Source organism: Sus scrofa, chromosome 5 (genome assembly GCF_054392235.1).
Source record: "Sus scrofa isolate SSC_HxYL_T2T_F1_AM1 chromosome 5, Sscrofa_HxYL_maternal_Yorkshire_Landrace_v2.0, whole genome shotgun sequence".
Lineage (NCBI taxonomy): Eukaryota > Metazoa > Chordata > Mammalia > Artiodactyla > Suidae > Sus > Sus scrofa.
In genome coordinates, this window is record NC_139387.1 from 6,866,649 (window position 1) to 6,884,090 (window position 17,442).

At 44.8% G+C, this 17,442-nt stretch overlaps 1 protein-coding gene and 1 long non-coding RNA gene across 3 annotated transcripts; both read left to right on the forward strand.

Moving 5' to 3' along the window:
• The first annotated feature begins 5,539 nt into the window (after window positions 1-5,539).
• Window positions 5,540-14,552, forward strand: SNU13 (small nuclear ribonucleoprotein 13). 2 transcript variants are annotated; one of them, NM_001190226.2, is given in 3 exon segments: window positions 5,540-5,661; window positions 12,558-12,678; window positions 13,340-14,552. In NM_001190226.2, coding segments are annotated over 3 exon segments (387 nt in total). In that variant the 5' UTR covers window positions 5,540-5,658; the 3' UTR covers window positions 13,603-14,552.
• On the forward strand, window positions 5,852-6,667 carry LOC146403098 (uncharacterized). Its single transcript, XR_014803019.1, has 2 exons — window positions 5,852-5,983; window positions 6,437-6,667. It is a non-coding gene; the product is annotated as an uncharacterized LOC146403098 (long non-coding RNA).
• Window positions 14,553-17,442: the final 2,890 nt, after the last annotated feature.

Here is a 17,442-nt window from a genome sequence, read left to right on the forward strand (position 1 = left end):
CATAGGCCGGCAGCTACAACTCTCTGATTTGACCTCTAGCTTGGGAACCTCCATACACCATGGGTGCGGCCCTAGAAAGACAGAAGACAAAAAAAAAAAGAAAAAAAAGAAAAAGAAAAAGAAAACATCCTATCCTCTGGACTGAAGACATTAAGTTCCCCTCATGTATGACAGAGGGATGTAACCTGCAGTCTGCTTGATTTCTTTCTTCCTATTAGATACTTTCATCCATTTGTCCATCAGGCTCTCCAACAGCAGCCAAACATTCCACAAACACTGTATTGAACATGAGTATTCTTTTTTTTTTTTAGGGCCACACCCACAGCATATGGAAGTTCCCAGGCTAAGGGACGAATCAGAGCAGTAGCTGCCGGCCTACGCCACAGCCACAGCAACACAGGATCCTTAACCCAGTGAGTGAGGCCAGGGATCAAACCTGCGTGTTCATGGATGCTAATCAGATTCGGTAACCACTGAGCCATGACGGGAACTCCGAACATGTGTGTTCTTGTTTAAGCACCCAGCATATGCTGATTTTTGTTGTTGTTGAAGGATTACTTTCCCATCTCAGGATCAGTGTTGGCAGGATTGTAAGTCATACCCTGAAGACGATCACCCACAGGTTAGATTCAAAACACTGAATAACACAGCAGGCGGAGTCATCAGCCCATGAAAATGATCTAGGACTTAACCCTTCAATAGCTGGGTTAAGTGGTCCCTGATGTCCCTGTAGAAGGGCATCACCTATTTATCAACCAGCTAGAAACTGTTTCTTTCTTTTAAGAGCTCAATACACCACACGATGTATCTTGGCTAAATGTTGCCCCAGCTTATACCAGATACTCTTTCACAGACTCGGGACAGCCAAGGAATAGTGTGTGACCTAAGTTTAGCCAGTTGGGATCTCTCTAGCAAGAATAGAGATCCACAGTAGGAACAGGAAGGTGGTAAGAAAAAGAAAACCAGGAGTTCTCGTCGTGGCTCAGTGGTTAACGAATCCAACTAGGAACCGTGAGGTTGCGGGTTCGATCCCTGGCCTTGCTCAGTGGGTTAAGGATCCGGCATTGCCGTGAGCTGTGGTGAAAGTTGCAGATGTGGCTCAGATCCTGCGTTGCTGTGGCTCTGGCATAGGCCAGTGGTTACAGCTCCGATTCGACCCCTGGCCTGGGAACCTCCATATGCCACAGGAGTGGCCCAAGCAGTGGCAAAAAGACAAAATAAAAAGAAAAAGAAAGAAAGAAAGAAAAAGAAAATCAGTACATGACAGCTTGAAACTGGCCCAGGTCTATCAGTTAAGGCCTTGATGTTGCCAGGAGCTGGCCTGACACTCATAGCTGAGCCATGGTGTTCTGTTGAACGTAAAAACTTCATAGAACATCAGCATCAGACAAAGCCACTCTGACTGATAATGGAGACAAAAGAAAGACCATTCTTTAATCATATCTGAACAGAGACAAACACATGAACACTGTCAACCCAAATGTCCATGACAGATGACTGGATTAGGAAAATGTGGTGTATATATACACAATGGAATACTACTCAGCCATAAAAAAGAATAAAATAATGCCATTTGCAGCAACATGGATGGAACTAGAGGCTCTCATACCAAGTGAAGTAAGTCAGAAAGAGAAAGACAAATGCCATATGATATCAGTTATTCTGGTATCTAATACATAGCACAAATGAACCTTTCCACAGAAAAGAAAATCATGAACTTGGAGATTAGACTTGTGGTTGCCTGGGGGGAGGGGGAGGGAGGGGGATGGAGCGGGAGCTTGGGGTTACCAGATGCAAACTATTGCTTTTGAAATGGATTAACAATGAGATCCTGCTGTGTAGCACCAAGAACTATGTCTAGATACTTATGACAGAGCATGATAATGGGAAAAAAAATATGTATACATGTATGTGTAACTGGGTCCCCATGCTGTACAGTGGGGAAAAAAAATTGTGTTGGGGTAGCAAATAAATACAAATCAATACCAAAAAAAAAAAAGTGAACATTGTTGAAACCACAAAAAAGTCCAATTATGTCCTTATCTTGGCTAATATGAGTGACTGCTATTTTGTTACTTACTATTTAAAGCTTTCGCCTCACTTCATTCCTTCCACCTTTAGATGAAATTTATTCAGAAGTCCAATCATAGAATTACTTAGACTTTCCAAGAGCTGTCTAATCCATTTCCTTGAACCCTCACCAAATCACTTACAAAGCCCAAATCCTATAGTAAATCCAAACATCCTCTTATTTGAAAGCCCCGAAGTTCCCCGTGGTGTGTGTTATCCCTTGTTGCAATGAGTAATAATAACACTAGATGTGTGTTCCTTGTGGTCTTTGGCTAAAGGACAGTGAAGTAAGAGTTCATGGCTGGCCCTGCTCTCACAACCAGCTCCCCTTAACCCACTGGGCTCCACTACTCTTTTCCCAAATTCCTTTTTGCTTGCTTTCTATCAAAGACCTTTAAGTGAAAGAAGAACTTCCTTTGGATCAGGCACAGTGCCAAAAGAGAGGTATCCAAAGTGTCCAAGGCAGCTACAAGCCCCGAACTCATAAAGCTCTCGGTGTGTTTAGAAAGGCAACCATTGAATAAAGTCAAGGCTGACAAGTGCTGCAAAGGGCAAGTACAGAGGGCTTGTGGGTCCATCCAGCAGGGGCAATTACCTGGTCTGGTGACCAGGGAGGCTTCGCTGAAGAGGTGATGAACAGGAGTCAGCTAAGCGTAAGAATGGAGCACATCACTCCCGACAGAGGGTGATGGATGGGGTTGGGGAGATTGGGGTGTGTTTGGGGTAGAAAAAGGAGGTGAGCGGGGCTGTAACATGGGGATGAGGAGGGGAATACTGGTGGAGAGGGGCCTAGTAAGCCATGGCAAGGATTTAGGATTTTAAACACAGAACTGTGGTAAAACACATTTCTAAGACAAATTGATTCTGAGCATATGTTGACATTGATTAATTTACTAGCAAGGGACAGAGCAAGATACAAAAGGGTGGCTGGTTCTGTGAGAACATGGAAACTGAGTTATTATATAGTTGGGGAAAAGAATTATGGAGTTCCCATGGTGGTTCAGCAGTAATGAACCCGACTAATATCTATGAGGACATGGATTTGATCCCTGGCCTCAAACAGTGGGTTAAGGATCCGGCCTTGCTGTGAGCTGTGGTGTAGGTTGCAGACGAGCCTCAGATCCCATGTGGCTGTGGCTGTGGTGTAGGCCGGCAGCTGTAGCACTGATTGGACCCCTAGCCTGGAAACTTCCATATGCCATAGGTGTAGCCCTAAAAAGCCAAAAAAAAAAAAATCAAAAAATCATATGATGACAACACATCTATGACTGTAAATTGGAATAAGGTTCATTCTCCAACAGCGATAGGTCCAATTAACACGTAAATGGATCCAAGCAAGCTGAGGAACAGGGACAGGGTCTGAATCCCAGGTTCTGCTCTTAAACAGGAGCTGTCAGTGAGAATCTCTTAATTGAAGACAAATTTAATTCTTTGACAAGTCATAGATTTGCATGGATAAAGTGTGCAGGGGAGATTTTTTTGTGTAATAAATGTTCAGTCCTGGAGCTGATTTTTTTATTTTTTATTTTTTGTGTGTCTTTTGTCTTTTTAGGGCCACACCCATGGCACATGAAGGTCCCCAGGCTAGGGGTCAAATCGGAGCTACAGCTGCTGGCCTACACCACAGCCACAGTAATGTCAGCTCCTAGCCGCATCTGCAACCTATACCACAGCTCACGGCAATGCCAGATCCTTAATCCTCTGAGCGAGGCCAGGGATCGAACCTGCAACCTCATGGTTCCTAATTAGATTCGTTTCCGCTGCGCCACTATGGGAACTCCCTGGAGCTGATTTAAACCTATCCTGGTGGGTTTTCAAGCAGAGCAACCAGATGTGGTGGAAGTAACCCAACCCAATAGCCAACAATTCCAGGGTTCAGTTCTGGCTCTGCCCCTTCTTCATCCTGTGACTGTGGACAAGCAGTTTCCCCTCTCTGAGCCTTAGTATCTGTAAAATGAAGGGGTTGATCTGCAAGATTCCTAAGGGTCCTGACAGGTCCCTACCTCTAGGTTTCCAAAGGAATAAGCTGGAACTGGTCCATTATAATGCTCTAGTTTTGGCTGGATCCAAATGGTCCCAAGATATGCCTGGCATCAGGTGAAGAGAGAGGAGTAAGGGCCATAAGTATGGGGAAGGACCTCTTGGAGGTGGTGAGGCATGAGCCTAGCCTTTAAAACATGGAGATCTGGAGCAGCATAACGAAAAGAGCAGCGTGCTAGGCCAGAAGAAAATGGGCGTCCGAGACATTATCAAATTCAACCCGACAGAAATGCAAGCCCATCCTCAAATCTGCTTTTCTTCCTGAATTCCCTACTCAATAGACTCCATTTCTGATGGACTCCACTCTTCATCTGCGGCATGTGGAAGTTTCCAGGCTAGGGGTTGAATCAGAGTTGGAGCTGTGGGCCTTGGCCACAGCCATGCCAGATCCAAGATGCTTATGCGACCTGCACCACAGCTCACCACACTGCCAGATCCTTAATCCACTGAGCAAGGCCAGGGATCAAACCCGAGTCCTCATGGATATTATTCGGGTTCATTACCACTGACCCACAAGGGGAACTCTTTTTTTTTTTTTGGCTGCACCCAGGGCATGTGGGAATTCCTGGGCCAGAGATGGAACCTGTGCCACAGCATTGAACCAAGCCGCAGCAGGGACAATGCCAGATCCTAATTAACTCGCTGAGCCATCAAGGAAGTCCCCAACCAGAAATTTCAACAAGGACATCTGAATATGAAGAAAAACATTTAGGGGAGTTCCCTTGTGGCTCAGCAGGCTAAGAGGCAGCATTAACACTGCAAAGGCTCAGGCCACTGCTGTGGTACATGTTCCATCCCCGGCCCAGGAACTTGTACGTGCTGCAGTGCGGCCAAAAAGAAAGAAAGATAAAAAGAAAAACATTTAGGATTATCCATCATTATCTCCATAAATTTCCTTTACCGGTATAGGGTCAAAAATATGATTTTAAAAGCACAAGAGGAATTCCCGTAGTGGCACAGTGGAAAGGAATCCGAGGTTGCCAGTTCAGTCCCTGGCCTCGCTCAGTTGGTTAAGGATCCCCACGTTGCCTTGAGCTGTGGTGTAGGTCACAGACGCGGCTCGGGTCTGATGTGGCTATGACTGTGGCGTAGTCCAGCAGCTATAGCTCCCATTGGACCCCTAGCCCCGGAACCTCCATATGCCGCGGGTGCGGCCCTAAAAAGCAAAAAAAAACAAAAAACAAAAAACAAAAGAATGTGCTCAAAAATAAACTAGCAATGGAACGACGACTCCATTGAAACTCTTTGATTTTTTTTAGAAATGTTCAATTCACTGTTTCTGCCAAGTATGTATAGTAGAATGACAACTTTTTCTTTTTTAGAACATGATTTTTTAAAAGCAAAATGTGATCCCTCGGCCAGAACTCAACTCTTTCCCCGCCGGGGCCCCTTAAGGAGCGTGACCCCGCCTCTTGGTGACGTCACTTCCGCTTCCTGCCGCGCGCGAGGCCATTTCCACTCCTCTACGATTTTCCGCGGTGGTGAACGTTCGCGCTCTGACGTCTCCTGTGCTCCTAGAGGAGTGACGGACACATCGGCACCGCAGCCATGGTAAGAGCGTGCGCTTGGCCTAAGGGCCGGGAAGTGGGAGACTCGGGTTCGGTTCTTTCACTAGTTGTCCGGGGCTGAGAACGTGCGCGGTCTCGCCCAACCCGCCCCGGCTTAGAGCTCCGGCGGCCGCGCAGTCCCAAGCTCTGCCTTTTCTTCTGGTCCGAGGTTAGAACTCTGGAAGCCTCAGGTTCCCAACTGCTGTGAAAGGGGTGCTTTGTAGCAGTCTGTGCTCCCGGCCAGAGGCGTGCGGTGAGCTCAGGGGCAGAACCCGACCTGGGAGAAAGACCAAGAGCAACCCACGTGGGAAAGAGTAGAAAGTTAGGTGAGAAAACTTGGCTCCATGTGCTTTATTTTCCTTTTGTGGGGGTCGCTAGTGGAACGCTGGATTTGGATCATCCTCCCCTACCCCACTTCCCTACTGATGATGTTCAGGAGAAGGAGGTCTCCAGGCGTCCATGCCTGGTACCCGCCGCGAGTTACATGTGCCACAGATTAAAGGACCTTTTGGTGTTTGGAGGCTGTGGGAAATGCGGAATGACCCTGAACCCAGACTGGAATGCAGGAAAGACTCCTGCGAGGCGCTAGCCTCAGAATCAGAAGTCCTAGTAGCACCACGTGCGGTTTCCCCAGAACTCTCGTTGTTCAACTTTTTAATCGGATTGTGTGGCCTGGTAGCTAGTTTGGGTTGGCACTTAGTAAGGAGAGAAGAGTTGGTAAAGCACTTTCACTTCTATAATGAGGTTTAATCCTTTCAACGGATCTTGGATCCCAGCAGGTATCTTCCCAAAAGGCTTCCCCCCACCCACCTCATCCCCATTTTGAAGCTAAGTGTCTGAGCCTAGAACTTGAAGCTTCTGAACCACTACTCATCTTCCGCCGTTCCGTGGACAGTTTTGTAAAGTTTTGGAATTGAGTGACCTCGGGTCGAAGTTAAGAATAATTTACTTCAACTGTAAAATGGGATAACAATGTAAGGGGATTAAATTATGTGATGTAATGCATGTTACACACCTAGTCCTAATGCTTGGTATGGAGAGAATGAGCACTTGCTATTTGTTGCTAAATCAAAACCTTTCAGATTTCATATTTTTTTATTTTTTGGCTGCACTATTTTTTGGCATGCAGAAGTTCCTGGGCTAGGAATTGAACCTGCACTACAGCCCAAGCCAGATCCTTAACCCACTGTGCCCCAAGCAGACTCCAAAACCTTGCAAATTTTGGCTGTCTGGTGTACAGGAAGATAAAAGCTATCAAGTTAGGGATTAAAGCTGCAGTAGGATTTTATTCATTCACTCATTTAATTAAAATTTGAGAAAGTTAAAAGGTGAGGGAGTTCCCATTGTGGCACAGCAGAAGCGAATCTGACTAGTATCCATGAGGATGCGGTTTCATCCCTGGCCTTGCTCAGTGGGTTAAGGATCTGGTGTTGCCATGAATTGTGGTGTAGGTTGCAGACCTGGCTCAGAGCTGGCGTTGCTGTGGCTATGGTGTATGCCAGCAGCTGTAGCTCCGACTGGAACCCTAGCCTGGGAACTTCCATATGCCATGGTGTTTGGCCCTAAAAAGCAAAAAAAAAAAAAAAAAAAAGGTTGAAAGGTGAATGAATACACAGTAAGCAAATTTCAGTTGCTATTTATAAGCTGGATAGTTTGGCTTTATAGTTGAGCAAACTTTTTATTGTTGTTGACTGGCTTCTCTTTGATCATTGTTGGGGGTCCAGAAGCCTCTCTCCCTTTCTTGTGTGTTTGATGTTTATAGAGAGTTGAGAATGCTAATTTCCAGATATGGGGTATTAGAAAACAGCAGTAAACATACCCGACATTTATAAAAGTACATTTATGAGGAGTGGCTGGAGTTAAAGTTTTGCTGGATTTCCCTTGTGGCACAGCTGGGTGAGGATTGGTGTTGTCACTGCAGCAGCTCAGGTCCCTGCTGTGGCTCGGGTTTGATCCCTAGCCAGAGAACTTTCACATGCCACAGGTACAGCCTGTGTTTAAGAAGGTGGCAGGGAGTTCCCGTCGTGGCACAGTGGTTAACGAATCCGACTAGGAACTATGAGGTTGCCGGTTCGGTCTCTGCCCTTGCTCAGTGGGTTAAAGATCCAGCGTTGCCGTGAGCTGTGGTGTAGGTCGCAGACGAGGCTCGGATCCCGCGTTGCTGTGGCTCTGGCGTAGGCTGGTGGCTACAGCTCCAATTAGACCCCTAGCCTGGGAACCTCCATATGCCGCAGCAGTGGCCCAAGAAATAGCAAAAAAGACAAAAAAAGAAGAAGAAGGTGGCAGTATTGACAAGCATTAAATTTTGAAAAGTTAGGTATACAAGTTGTCTCATAGGTAGCCACCAAAAGAATAAAGATGATTAACTCCAAACTATTAGAGGGGAAAATGGGAGGAAAAAAACTTAAAGGGAGGAAAGAGAAAAAAAGAAACAGGTAGGACAAATAGAAGGCACAAAAAAGGGGAGATCTGGACAATGCTGCAGTTAAGAGACAGGTTAGGGTTCTCTTGTGGTGCAATGGGTTAAGGAGCCGATGTTGTCTCTGCGGCAGCTCGGGTTGATGCTGAGGCAGGGGTTTGATCCCCAGCCCAGAGCAGTGGGTTAAGGATCTGATGTTGTTGCAGCTGTTGCTCATACTCATTCCTGGCCAACGAGCTTCCATATGCCAAGGGTGTGGCCCCAAAAGCGTGGGGGTGGGGGTGGGGGGGGTTGCAGGTTAAGGTGAAAAAAAATAAAGACATGAGTAAAGATAGTAGCTAAAAAATAAGGCACAAGTAAAATGAAAATGATGCAATTACAAGAAGAAATAGATATATATGCAGTTCCGTAGCATTTGATTGATAGATTGTGAAGCTGAAACATCAGCGTGGAAATAGAAGGTTTGAACACTATGAATAAACTTGACCTAGTGGTAATAGTGAAACCAATAAATACTGCACCCATCAATTATATAGAATACACTTAAAGCAAGAAAACATTTGTGAAATTGGCCACCTACTGTGTCATAAAGCAAGTTAAACAAATTTTAAAAGACTGATAAAAATATGGACCATGTTCTCCCAACCAAAATGCAGGTGACTTAGTAATCAGAAACAAAGTGTTTGGAAAGAAGATATAAAGAGCTCTTGGGTCAAATTGGAAAATATATGAGGAAAATTGAAAACAGAGCTAAAGGAATTCCCATTGTGACTCAGCAGGTTAAGAACCTGATGTAGTGTCTGTGAGGACCTGGGTTCAGTCCCTGGCCTTATTCACTGGGTTAAGGATCTGGTGTTGCTGCAAGCTGCAGGCACAGATGCATGGCTCTAGTGTGGCTGTGGCTGTGGCATAGGCCTGGCAGCTGCAGCTCCAATTCTGAGGGCCTGGGAACTTCCATATGCCGCTGGTGCAGCCTAAAAAGAAAGAACAAAACAAAACTGAATAATAATGAAAACACCAGATACCAGATCATGTAGAGTACAACTAAAGTATTGGAAGCTAAACGCTGGGGCGGGGAGGGGGGGGGAGGTAGACACTAAAAAGCTAGGGAAAGAACAAAAGGACAGAATAACATGAAAGAAAGGAGAGAAAAGGGAGAACAAATAAAAGCAGAAATTACTGAACTGGAAAATAGATCCTGTTATTGGGTGGACAAAATCAGAAGAATCTTTTGAAAAGCCTTTTCCACTGAGATTAATCAAAAGAAATAAATAAGGAGTGATAAACCTGAGACATAATCTGCAGATATTACGAAGAAAAGCTATATGAATAACATGATACCTATAAATATGGAAACTTATATGAAATGAACAAATACCTGAAAAAATACTCAAAAGCAGTTCAAGTAGAAATAGGAAAGCTGGATAATAGTAAAGAAACTAATATTGTGTGTTAATTATAACTTAGTAAGAAACAAATTTTTTTGACATAAAAAACTTCACACCTACTTTTGTTTTTATTTATTTTACACCTACTTTAAAAAATGTATTGAGATAATTTTGCACACCATAAAGTTCTGCTATTTAAATTGATAATGTATCAAATAATAGTGTGCTTTGGAAACTAACTTAATGTTGTAAGTCAATCCTATGTCAGTTTTTGTGTGTGTTTATTTGTGTCAGTTTAAAAAAAAAAAGATGAGTTCCCGTCGTCGTGGCGCAGTGGTTAACGAATCTGACTAGGAACCATGAGGTTGCGGGTTCAATCTCTGGCCTTGCTCAGTGGGTTAATGATCCGGTGTTGCCGTGAGCAGTGGTGTAGTTTGCAGACGCCGCTCGGATCCCGCGTTGCTGTGGCTCTGCCGTAGGCGGGTGGCTACAGCTCCAATTAGACCCCTAGCCTGGGAACCTCCATATGCCGCGGAAGCGGCCCAAGAAATTGCCAAAAAAAAAAAAAAAAGGTGGTAATAGGAAAAAGTAAAGTGTTTAACAGCGGGGTTTTTGTATATTTACAGAATTGTGCAACCATCATTTATTAAATTTTAGGGTATTTTATCTCAAAAAGAAAACATGTCCATTATAGAATAAAAACAGAAAAATCTTAAAGTTGGCTTTATCTCTAGAGTGCAGAAATGGTGTAACATCAGAAAAAATTTAAAAGTCTTGTTCATCCAACTCTACAAAAAATCTGGTCGAGTTCAACACCAATTCATATATAAAAGAAATTCTTAGTACACCAGGGAATAAAATAAAATAAATTTTCTTAATCCAAAATATCTAGAAGTAAGCCTAAAAGATATTAAAATTTTTCTAGAAATAACACTTTAGTTAAGAGCACTAAAGGGTTAAGTAAATATGTTTAAATGCATTGACGGATTCTGTATCCTAAAGAGGTTTTTACCTAAATTGGGATTATTTCAATCTACAAATCAGACTTCCCAGCAGGTGTTTTTTGTGGACCTTGAAAAACGGATTCTAGAAAATATGAAGAACAGATAATAAGAGGTCTCCCCCCTCTTCTTCATGAAACTCCTCCAGTCCTCACCAGGCTGAGACCGTGACAGTCACTCTGTTGGTGTTAGGGACTGGGTGCCTTGGTGCCGCAGGTTCCTGGCGTCACTTCCGCTGACGTCACTCTGACGTCACTTCCCGCTGCTCTGCGGGTGGTAGTTTTTCTGTTCTTGAGGTATCGGGTATCGGGCATCGGGCCGGAGACCAGCCAGAGACCAGGCAGGCGACACCGAGGCAGACCAAATGGTAAATATTCCTACCCGGCCATCACCCGCGGGTTACCGCCTGGAACCGCGGAGCCGCGTGCCGCGTGCCGCGGTTACCTCCTCCAAACCCGTCGTTAGACCGCATCACTGCGGGCGAACTGATCGGTGCTCAGGGGTAGTAACCGGGGCTGCAGTTGGAAATAGAAATAAATATTTGTAAAAGGAATTACAGGGAAAGCAAATGAGAAATTAATAAAAATGGTTGAAGTCGGAGGTGAAAATGTAGTTGGGAAGGAATGGAAAAGGCTGGGCGCCACTCTTTTTTTACCATACGCATATTATTTTGAAAGAGATCCAATGAGGTAGCATTTTATCCATAGGTATTACAGTATATGTCTACAAAATAAGGATTTTTGTTCCCATGCAATAGCCCCAAATTTAATAATTCCCTAATATCAAATATCTAGTGTTAGAATCAAAGGCTAGATCAGATTTTTTTTCTTAGCTACTGCCCCCACCCCACTGCTTGATCATGGATGTTTTGTTCTTTAGGAGGGGCCGTGGTCACATGGTATCTTTTGTGACGTTGGTAGTAATATCAATGTCTGAATCTATTTATCTGGTTTAATTAACTAGTTAGTGTGGGTTGCAAGATGATGATGTTTAATTGAATCATTCTTTTAAGCACTGTTAGCTTGATTTTAGAACCACGTAGACTTTTTAATTTTTAAGAATTTTTTAAAGCAATCTGAATACAAAGGAACCCTAATTGTATATCACATTGATAACCACAAGGAAAAAATTATTTGAATAACTTTTGAATATAATACTCTGACTGGATGGCTTTAGTCAGATATATTCTAAAAATAAAGAGAAATTTTCACCCTGGTGGGTTGGTAGTTGGTGGAGGTAGTATTGGTATAGCAATTTCTGAAATCATTTTATATGTATTATAGTGTAAAATAAATGAGAAAATTTTTGATGTTTTGGAAACCAGGATTCTTTTTTTTTTTTCTCTCTTTCTCTTTTAGGGCTGCACCCATGGCATATGGAGAGTCCCAGGTTAGGAGTCAAATCCAAGCTAAAGCTGCCAGCCTATACCAGAGCCACACCACCAGATCTGAGCCATGTCTGTAACCTACACCACAGCCACAGCAAGGCTGGATCCTTAACCCACTGAGCAAGGCTAGGGATCAAACCTGCATCCTCATGGATACTAGTTAGATTCGTATCTGCTGAGCTACAACGGGAACTCCAGAAATCAGGATTCTTAATGAATACAGAAGATTCAAATATGGAAGGAAGTAGAATTTTGTGCTAGGTTTCTATAAATGATACATTAATTTAGGTTTAGTAAATTCGGGGTGAAACATGCAAACCCAAATTTCAAGATTGGCCCCGCGTGACTGAAAGGGGTTCTGAGCCATGGAAGCATGTTATAATCCATTTGCTATAATATTACCTCGCATTAGGCTAAAGAGGCAAAGGTACATAAGCTTCAGAATATATTATTAGACTATGTAAATGCTAAAAAAATTAGCATAATATTTTAGTTTTTCTCAGTTGAGAATGTGTCAGTTATTAAATGTGTTTGGGAATGAGGGAACAGGGAAGATGACCATTATCTCAATTTGTCAAAAATTACTATTAAAGTATAGTTGATTTACAGTGTCGTGCCATCTCAATTGTTGATTAAAGTATTTGTGACTTGTCTAGAACAACTTCTGGTTCAGTTTGACTCATGCTTTGATTCCCCTCCCCATAGACTGAGGCTGATGTAAATCCGAAGGCCTACCCTCTTGCAGATGCCCACCTCACCAAGAAACTATTGGACCTTGTTCAGCAGTCATGTAACTACAAGCAGCTTCGAAAAGGAGCCAATGAGGGTAAGGCAAGCAGAGGGTGCTCCAGGAAGCGTGTTAAGCGCACCCACTGTTCCTGTCGGGGGTCTCTGGACTAGATTTCCAACATGGAAAGAAGGCTGGATGGTCTTCATGGGGACCAGTGCGAGAACTTAAGAGCAGCAAGTGGTAATCCTTGGGCTGGCACTGGGTCACAGAGATAAGCAATCAGGCGTAAGCAGGTGAACAGTGCTGTAGGGTGTTGAATTTGCTTGGTGAGTTGCATGTGGTATAAGCTTTCCAGATTTATTGATCTTGGCAGATGGGGCTGGTAAAGCCCCTGATCTTTAAGAGTTTCAGATGTGCTCTATCACACTGCTTCATGCTGGCGGGGCTTGTGTGAACGCTGTTCCCGTCAACCAGGCAAGAGACGGTGGTGACTTGGATACGTGTGGTAGCAGAGGATGGGAAAGGGGTCTGATTCAGGATGTGTTTTGACAGAATTGATGGGTTTGGTGTTGGGTTTGAGAAAGGCGTTGGGGATGACTAAATTGGTGCTTGAATCCCTGTCACTTCCCAAGGCCACACAGGACACAGAGAAGTGCTTAGTCCTGGAAATTTTGCCCCGTTTTCTTATTTCTTTTCCTCGGAAATTCCCTGCCCCAACCCCACATCACCTGTGAGCCTAATGTCCTTCTCTCCACAGCCACCAAAACCCTCAACAGAGGCATCTCTGAGTTCATTGTGATGGCTGCAGACGCGGAGCCCCTGGAGATTATCCTGCACCTCCCACTGCTGTGTGAGGACAAGAACGTGCCCTATGTGTTCGTGCGCTCCAAGCAGGCCCTGGGGCGAGCCTGTGGGGTCTCCAGGCCTGTCATCGCCTGTTCTGTCACCATCAAAGAAGGCTCACAGCTGAAGCAGCAGATCCAGTCCATCCAGCAGTCCATCGAACGGCTCTTAGTCTAAACAGGTGGCCTCTGCCACACTCCCTCCTGGCTCCTCCCCCAGGGCTTGTGTATCATATTGTCTGTTAGCATGTAGTATTTCCAGCTGCCTTCTGTTGTTATAAAATATTGTAGTGCTAAATCTAGTTTTTGATTTGTTTTTGTCTTGTTTTATAGGTTGTCATCCCTTCCCCACCCCTTTTCCTTATCTCCCCTCCCCTCTCTGTCATCTCATCCTCCCTTTTGGATGGTGAGCTAATGCCCAGAACAGCTGGAAGCAGGGTGGTGACACCATTCAAAGGCAGGGAAGAGCCCAGATAAGAGGTTTGGTTCCAGCTTTCAGGCACCAACTTCCTACTGTGCAGAGTTGATCCCACTTTGTATCCTTTGTGCCTGGTATACAGAATCACTGCAGACATGTTTGAACGATTGAGGGGTTTCCTCTGCTCTCTAGGGCATTATGTATCATTTGGGGAGGAAGCATGTATTCTGTGTGATTGTTGGGTATATGTCCTAAGTGTTATTTGCTAATGTACCCCTACTGTTTGCTTTTGGTAACGTGATGTTATATTTCACCCCACCTCCCACCTGTGCCCCTGAGGGTGGCAGGGCAGCAGCATACCAAAGAGATGCGCTGCAGAATTCCAGAGGCAGCCTGGGTGGGTGGGACCTGGGATAATTGACCTTGGTCTTGAAGGCATGGCAAGAGATTCTGGAATGAAGGATTCTGGGCCAGTCAGGGAGAACTGAATGGAAGCTACAGCAGAGATGATAAAATCCGAGAAAACATCCTTTCTTTGGTGAAGAGATTTCTTCAGTGGACACTAGGTACCAGGTCTGAGGGCCCTTATGCCGATTTCCCGCCACAATGTGGGTCAGATGTATGTATTTTCTATCACATCAGAAGAACCGTGCTAATGTGTCATTCCTGTGAGCATCCTAATAAATACATATATAGATACCCAAGTGAAAGAAAGAGTGTGATTCTTCCTAGGTACCCAGCTAATACTTGAATGAAGCATCATTAGAGTGGTTAATAGTTTTTCGAACTTTTCACAAGGAAGCCGTGGAAAAGCCATCACCTCCACTAGGTGATTTCTGGTAGTTCAGAATGTCTTGTGCAGACCAAATCATTGAGGTGTTACTAGAACAGGATTTCTCAACCTCAGCACTCTTGACATTGTGGGCTGGATAATTCTTTGCTGTGGGGGCTGCTCTGTATATTGTAGAATGTTTGGCAGCATCCCTGGCCCTTGCCCACTAGATGTCACTAGTAATCTTCCACTCCCACAGACATTGCCACGTATTCCCTGGTGACAGTCACCCGTGCTTGAGAATGTGTAGCCCTCTGCACATTCTAGAGAGTGGGAGCAACTGGTATTAAAAGCCACTGCCATCTCACCTACCTTTTTATCTCAGGCCATAAGAGTTTAATACCTCCTCTGCCAGAGTACACATAGCTAGGTACCGAAAGGTCAAGCTAATGAGAACAGATGATGTGTAGCTTCCTCTTGGCCAGCTTGGGCCAATGTGACTACTCTACAAGGAGGTTCCTAGGGCATCTAAAGGCCTGTTCTGTACCCACTGGGCTAGTCATCTCCCTCCACTCACGCCAGTGTTTATATACCCTCCACCCCACCTCCCACCCAAGCAGTTTTATACTGTCGATGGTGGAAAAAAGACTGAAATAATTTCGGGGTGGAAGGAGATGAAAAAATCCAACCTCAGAGTTCCCTGGTGGCTCCCTGGGTTAAGGGTCCAGCATTGTGACTGCCATGTGGGTTCAATCCCTGACCCTGGAACTTAGGCATACCGTGGGTGTAGCCAAAAATAAGTCCAGCCATGTCTGCAGTGGGCATGTGCAGGCCATCTCTCCTGCTCAGGGGCAGCAGGTCACCACCACCTGGTGGACTGAAACATGTCTGCAGCCAGAGCATTTAAAAGGCCAAGAGCTAGTGCCTACTGAGCTGGGTGTCCATCTACGTTTTCTCATTGAATTTCCCCTATTCTGCGTCATTATTGTTATAAGGAAACTGAGGCTTGAAAATGCCAGGTAAACTGTCTATAGTCATTTGTTATTTATGTGATGGAATCATGTGTGTTGTGTATGTTTGCAGCATGGGAAGTTCCCAGGCTAGGGGTCGAATCGGAGCTGTAGCCACTGGCCTACACCACAGCCACAGCAACGCGGGATCCGAGCCGCATCTGCAACCTACACCACAGCTCATGGCAACGCCGGATCGTTAACCCACTGAACAAGGGCAGGGACCGAACCCGCAACCTCATGGTTCCTAGTCGGATTCGTTAACCACTGCGCCATGACGGGAACTCTGGCAATGCCGGATTCTTAAAGCACTGAGCAAGGCTAAGGATCAAACCCACATCCTCACAGACACTATGTCGGATTCTTAACCCACCGAACCACAACAGGAACTCCCAGAAGTTTGCATCGTAATGTGGCATGAAGAAGTTCCGTGGCCAGGGATGGAACCTGCACCACAGCAGTGGCCAGAGCCACTGCAGTGACTGCCAGATCCTGAAGTCACTGCACCACAAGGAAACTCCACAACCGAATTATGTTTGAAGATGATGTTTCTCTCCTGGGGAATTCAAGCAGAGAAGGCAAGCATTATTTATTAATTTACAGAGAAACTGAGATCACACAATTGCCGTTTATCACAGACCTCGGTGGTTGTCTTTCTAACTCATTCACACTGAAAGGTGTTTTGTTTGACCCCTGAGCTCTTTCATTCTCTCCATTTTGTAAATAGAACACAGGAAAAGGAGCCTAGACTTGGGTAAGGTCCATGCATAGGTTTCCTCCTCAACAGCTAAGAAATCCAGGGTTAAAAACAAAGGCCCAGTGTGGTACTTATTCTTACCCTCCTGCTTGTGGAGATTAGCCTGATTCTAATCCCCCTTTGTGGTATTAGTACCCACCTCTGGAACCCAGAATTTCCAAGCACTTAAGGGGGATGGTCTAATTTCTCAACAACTGAAATGAACTTACTATATCAAATGGTTTTGCATTATTCTGCTGTATCCTCAAAGGCATCCCTTCTAATTGGAGAATTATCTTCCCTCTCCTCCAGGTAAGGAAAGAAATCTAAACAGGAATAGAACATCTCAGAGTTCTTGGCACAGTGGGTTAATGATCCAGCTTGACCCTGGAGGCACTGGTTCTATTTCTGGCCTGGCACAGTGGCTTAAGGATCTGGCATGCTGCAGCTGTGGCGTAGGTTGCAATTCCAGCTTGGATTCATTCCCCAGCCCTGGGAAATTCCATATGCTGTGATTGCAGCCAAAAAGAAAGAAATATATATATATATATATATATATCCTGGGAGTTCCTGTTGTGGTGCAGTAGAAACGAATCTGACTAGCATCCACAAGGATGCAAGTTCGATCCTGGGCCTTGCTTAGTGGACCAGTGATCTGGTGTTGCCGTGAGCTATGGTGCAGGTTGCAGACACATGCTCAGATCCCAAGTTGCTGTGACTGTGGCATAAGCCAGCAGCTGCAGCTCTGACTGGACCCTTAGCCTGGGAACTTCCATATGCTACAGGTGAGGCCCTAAAAAAGCAAAACAAAAAAACAAAATGTACCTTTTCCACACAAAAACAAGTTTAAAAAAAAAACTTACATGCCCAGAATAAAGAATCCAAAACTGATAATCTCTTATAAAAATCATCTGACCCCTCCTACACTCACCTCATGAGGTGTCCATTCTAGTCCTGGACACGGGATCTACAAGCTATCCTCAGGATAAAAACCCTTCCAGGGAGCTCCAGCTGGGGTGCAGTGGTGTCACTTCAGCACCAGGATGCAGGTTCCATCCCCCGCCTCGAACAGTGAGTTAAAG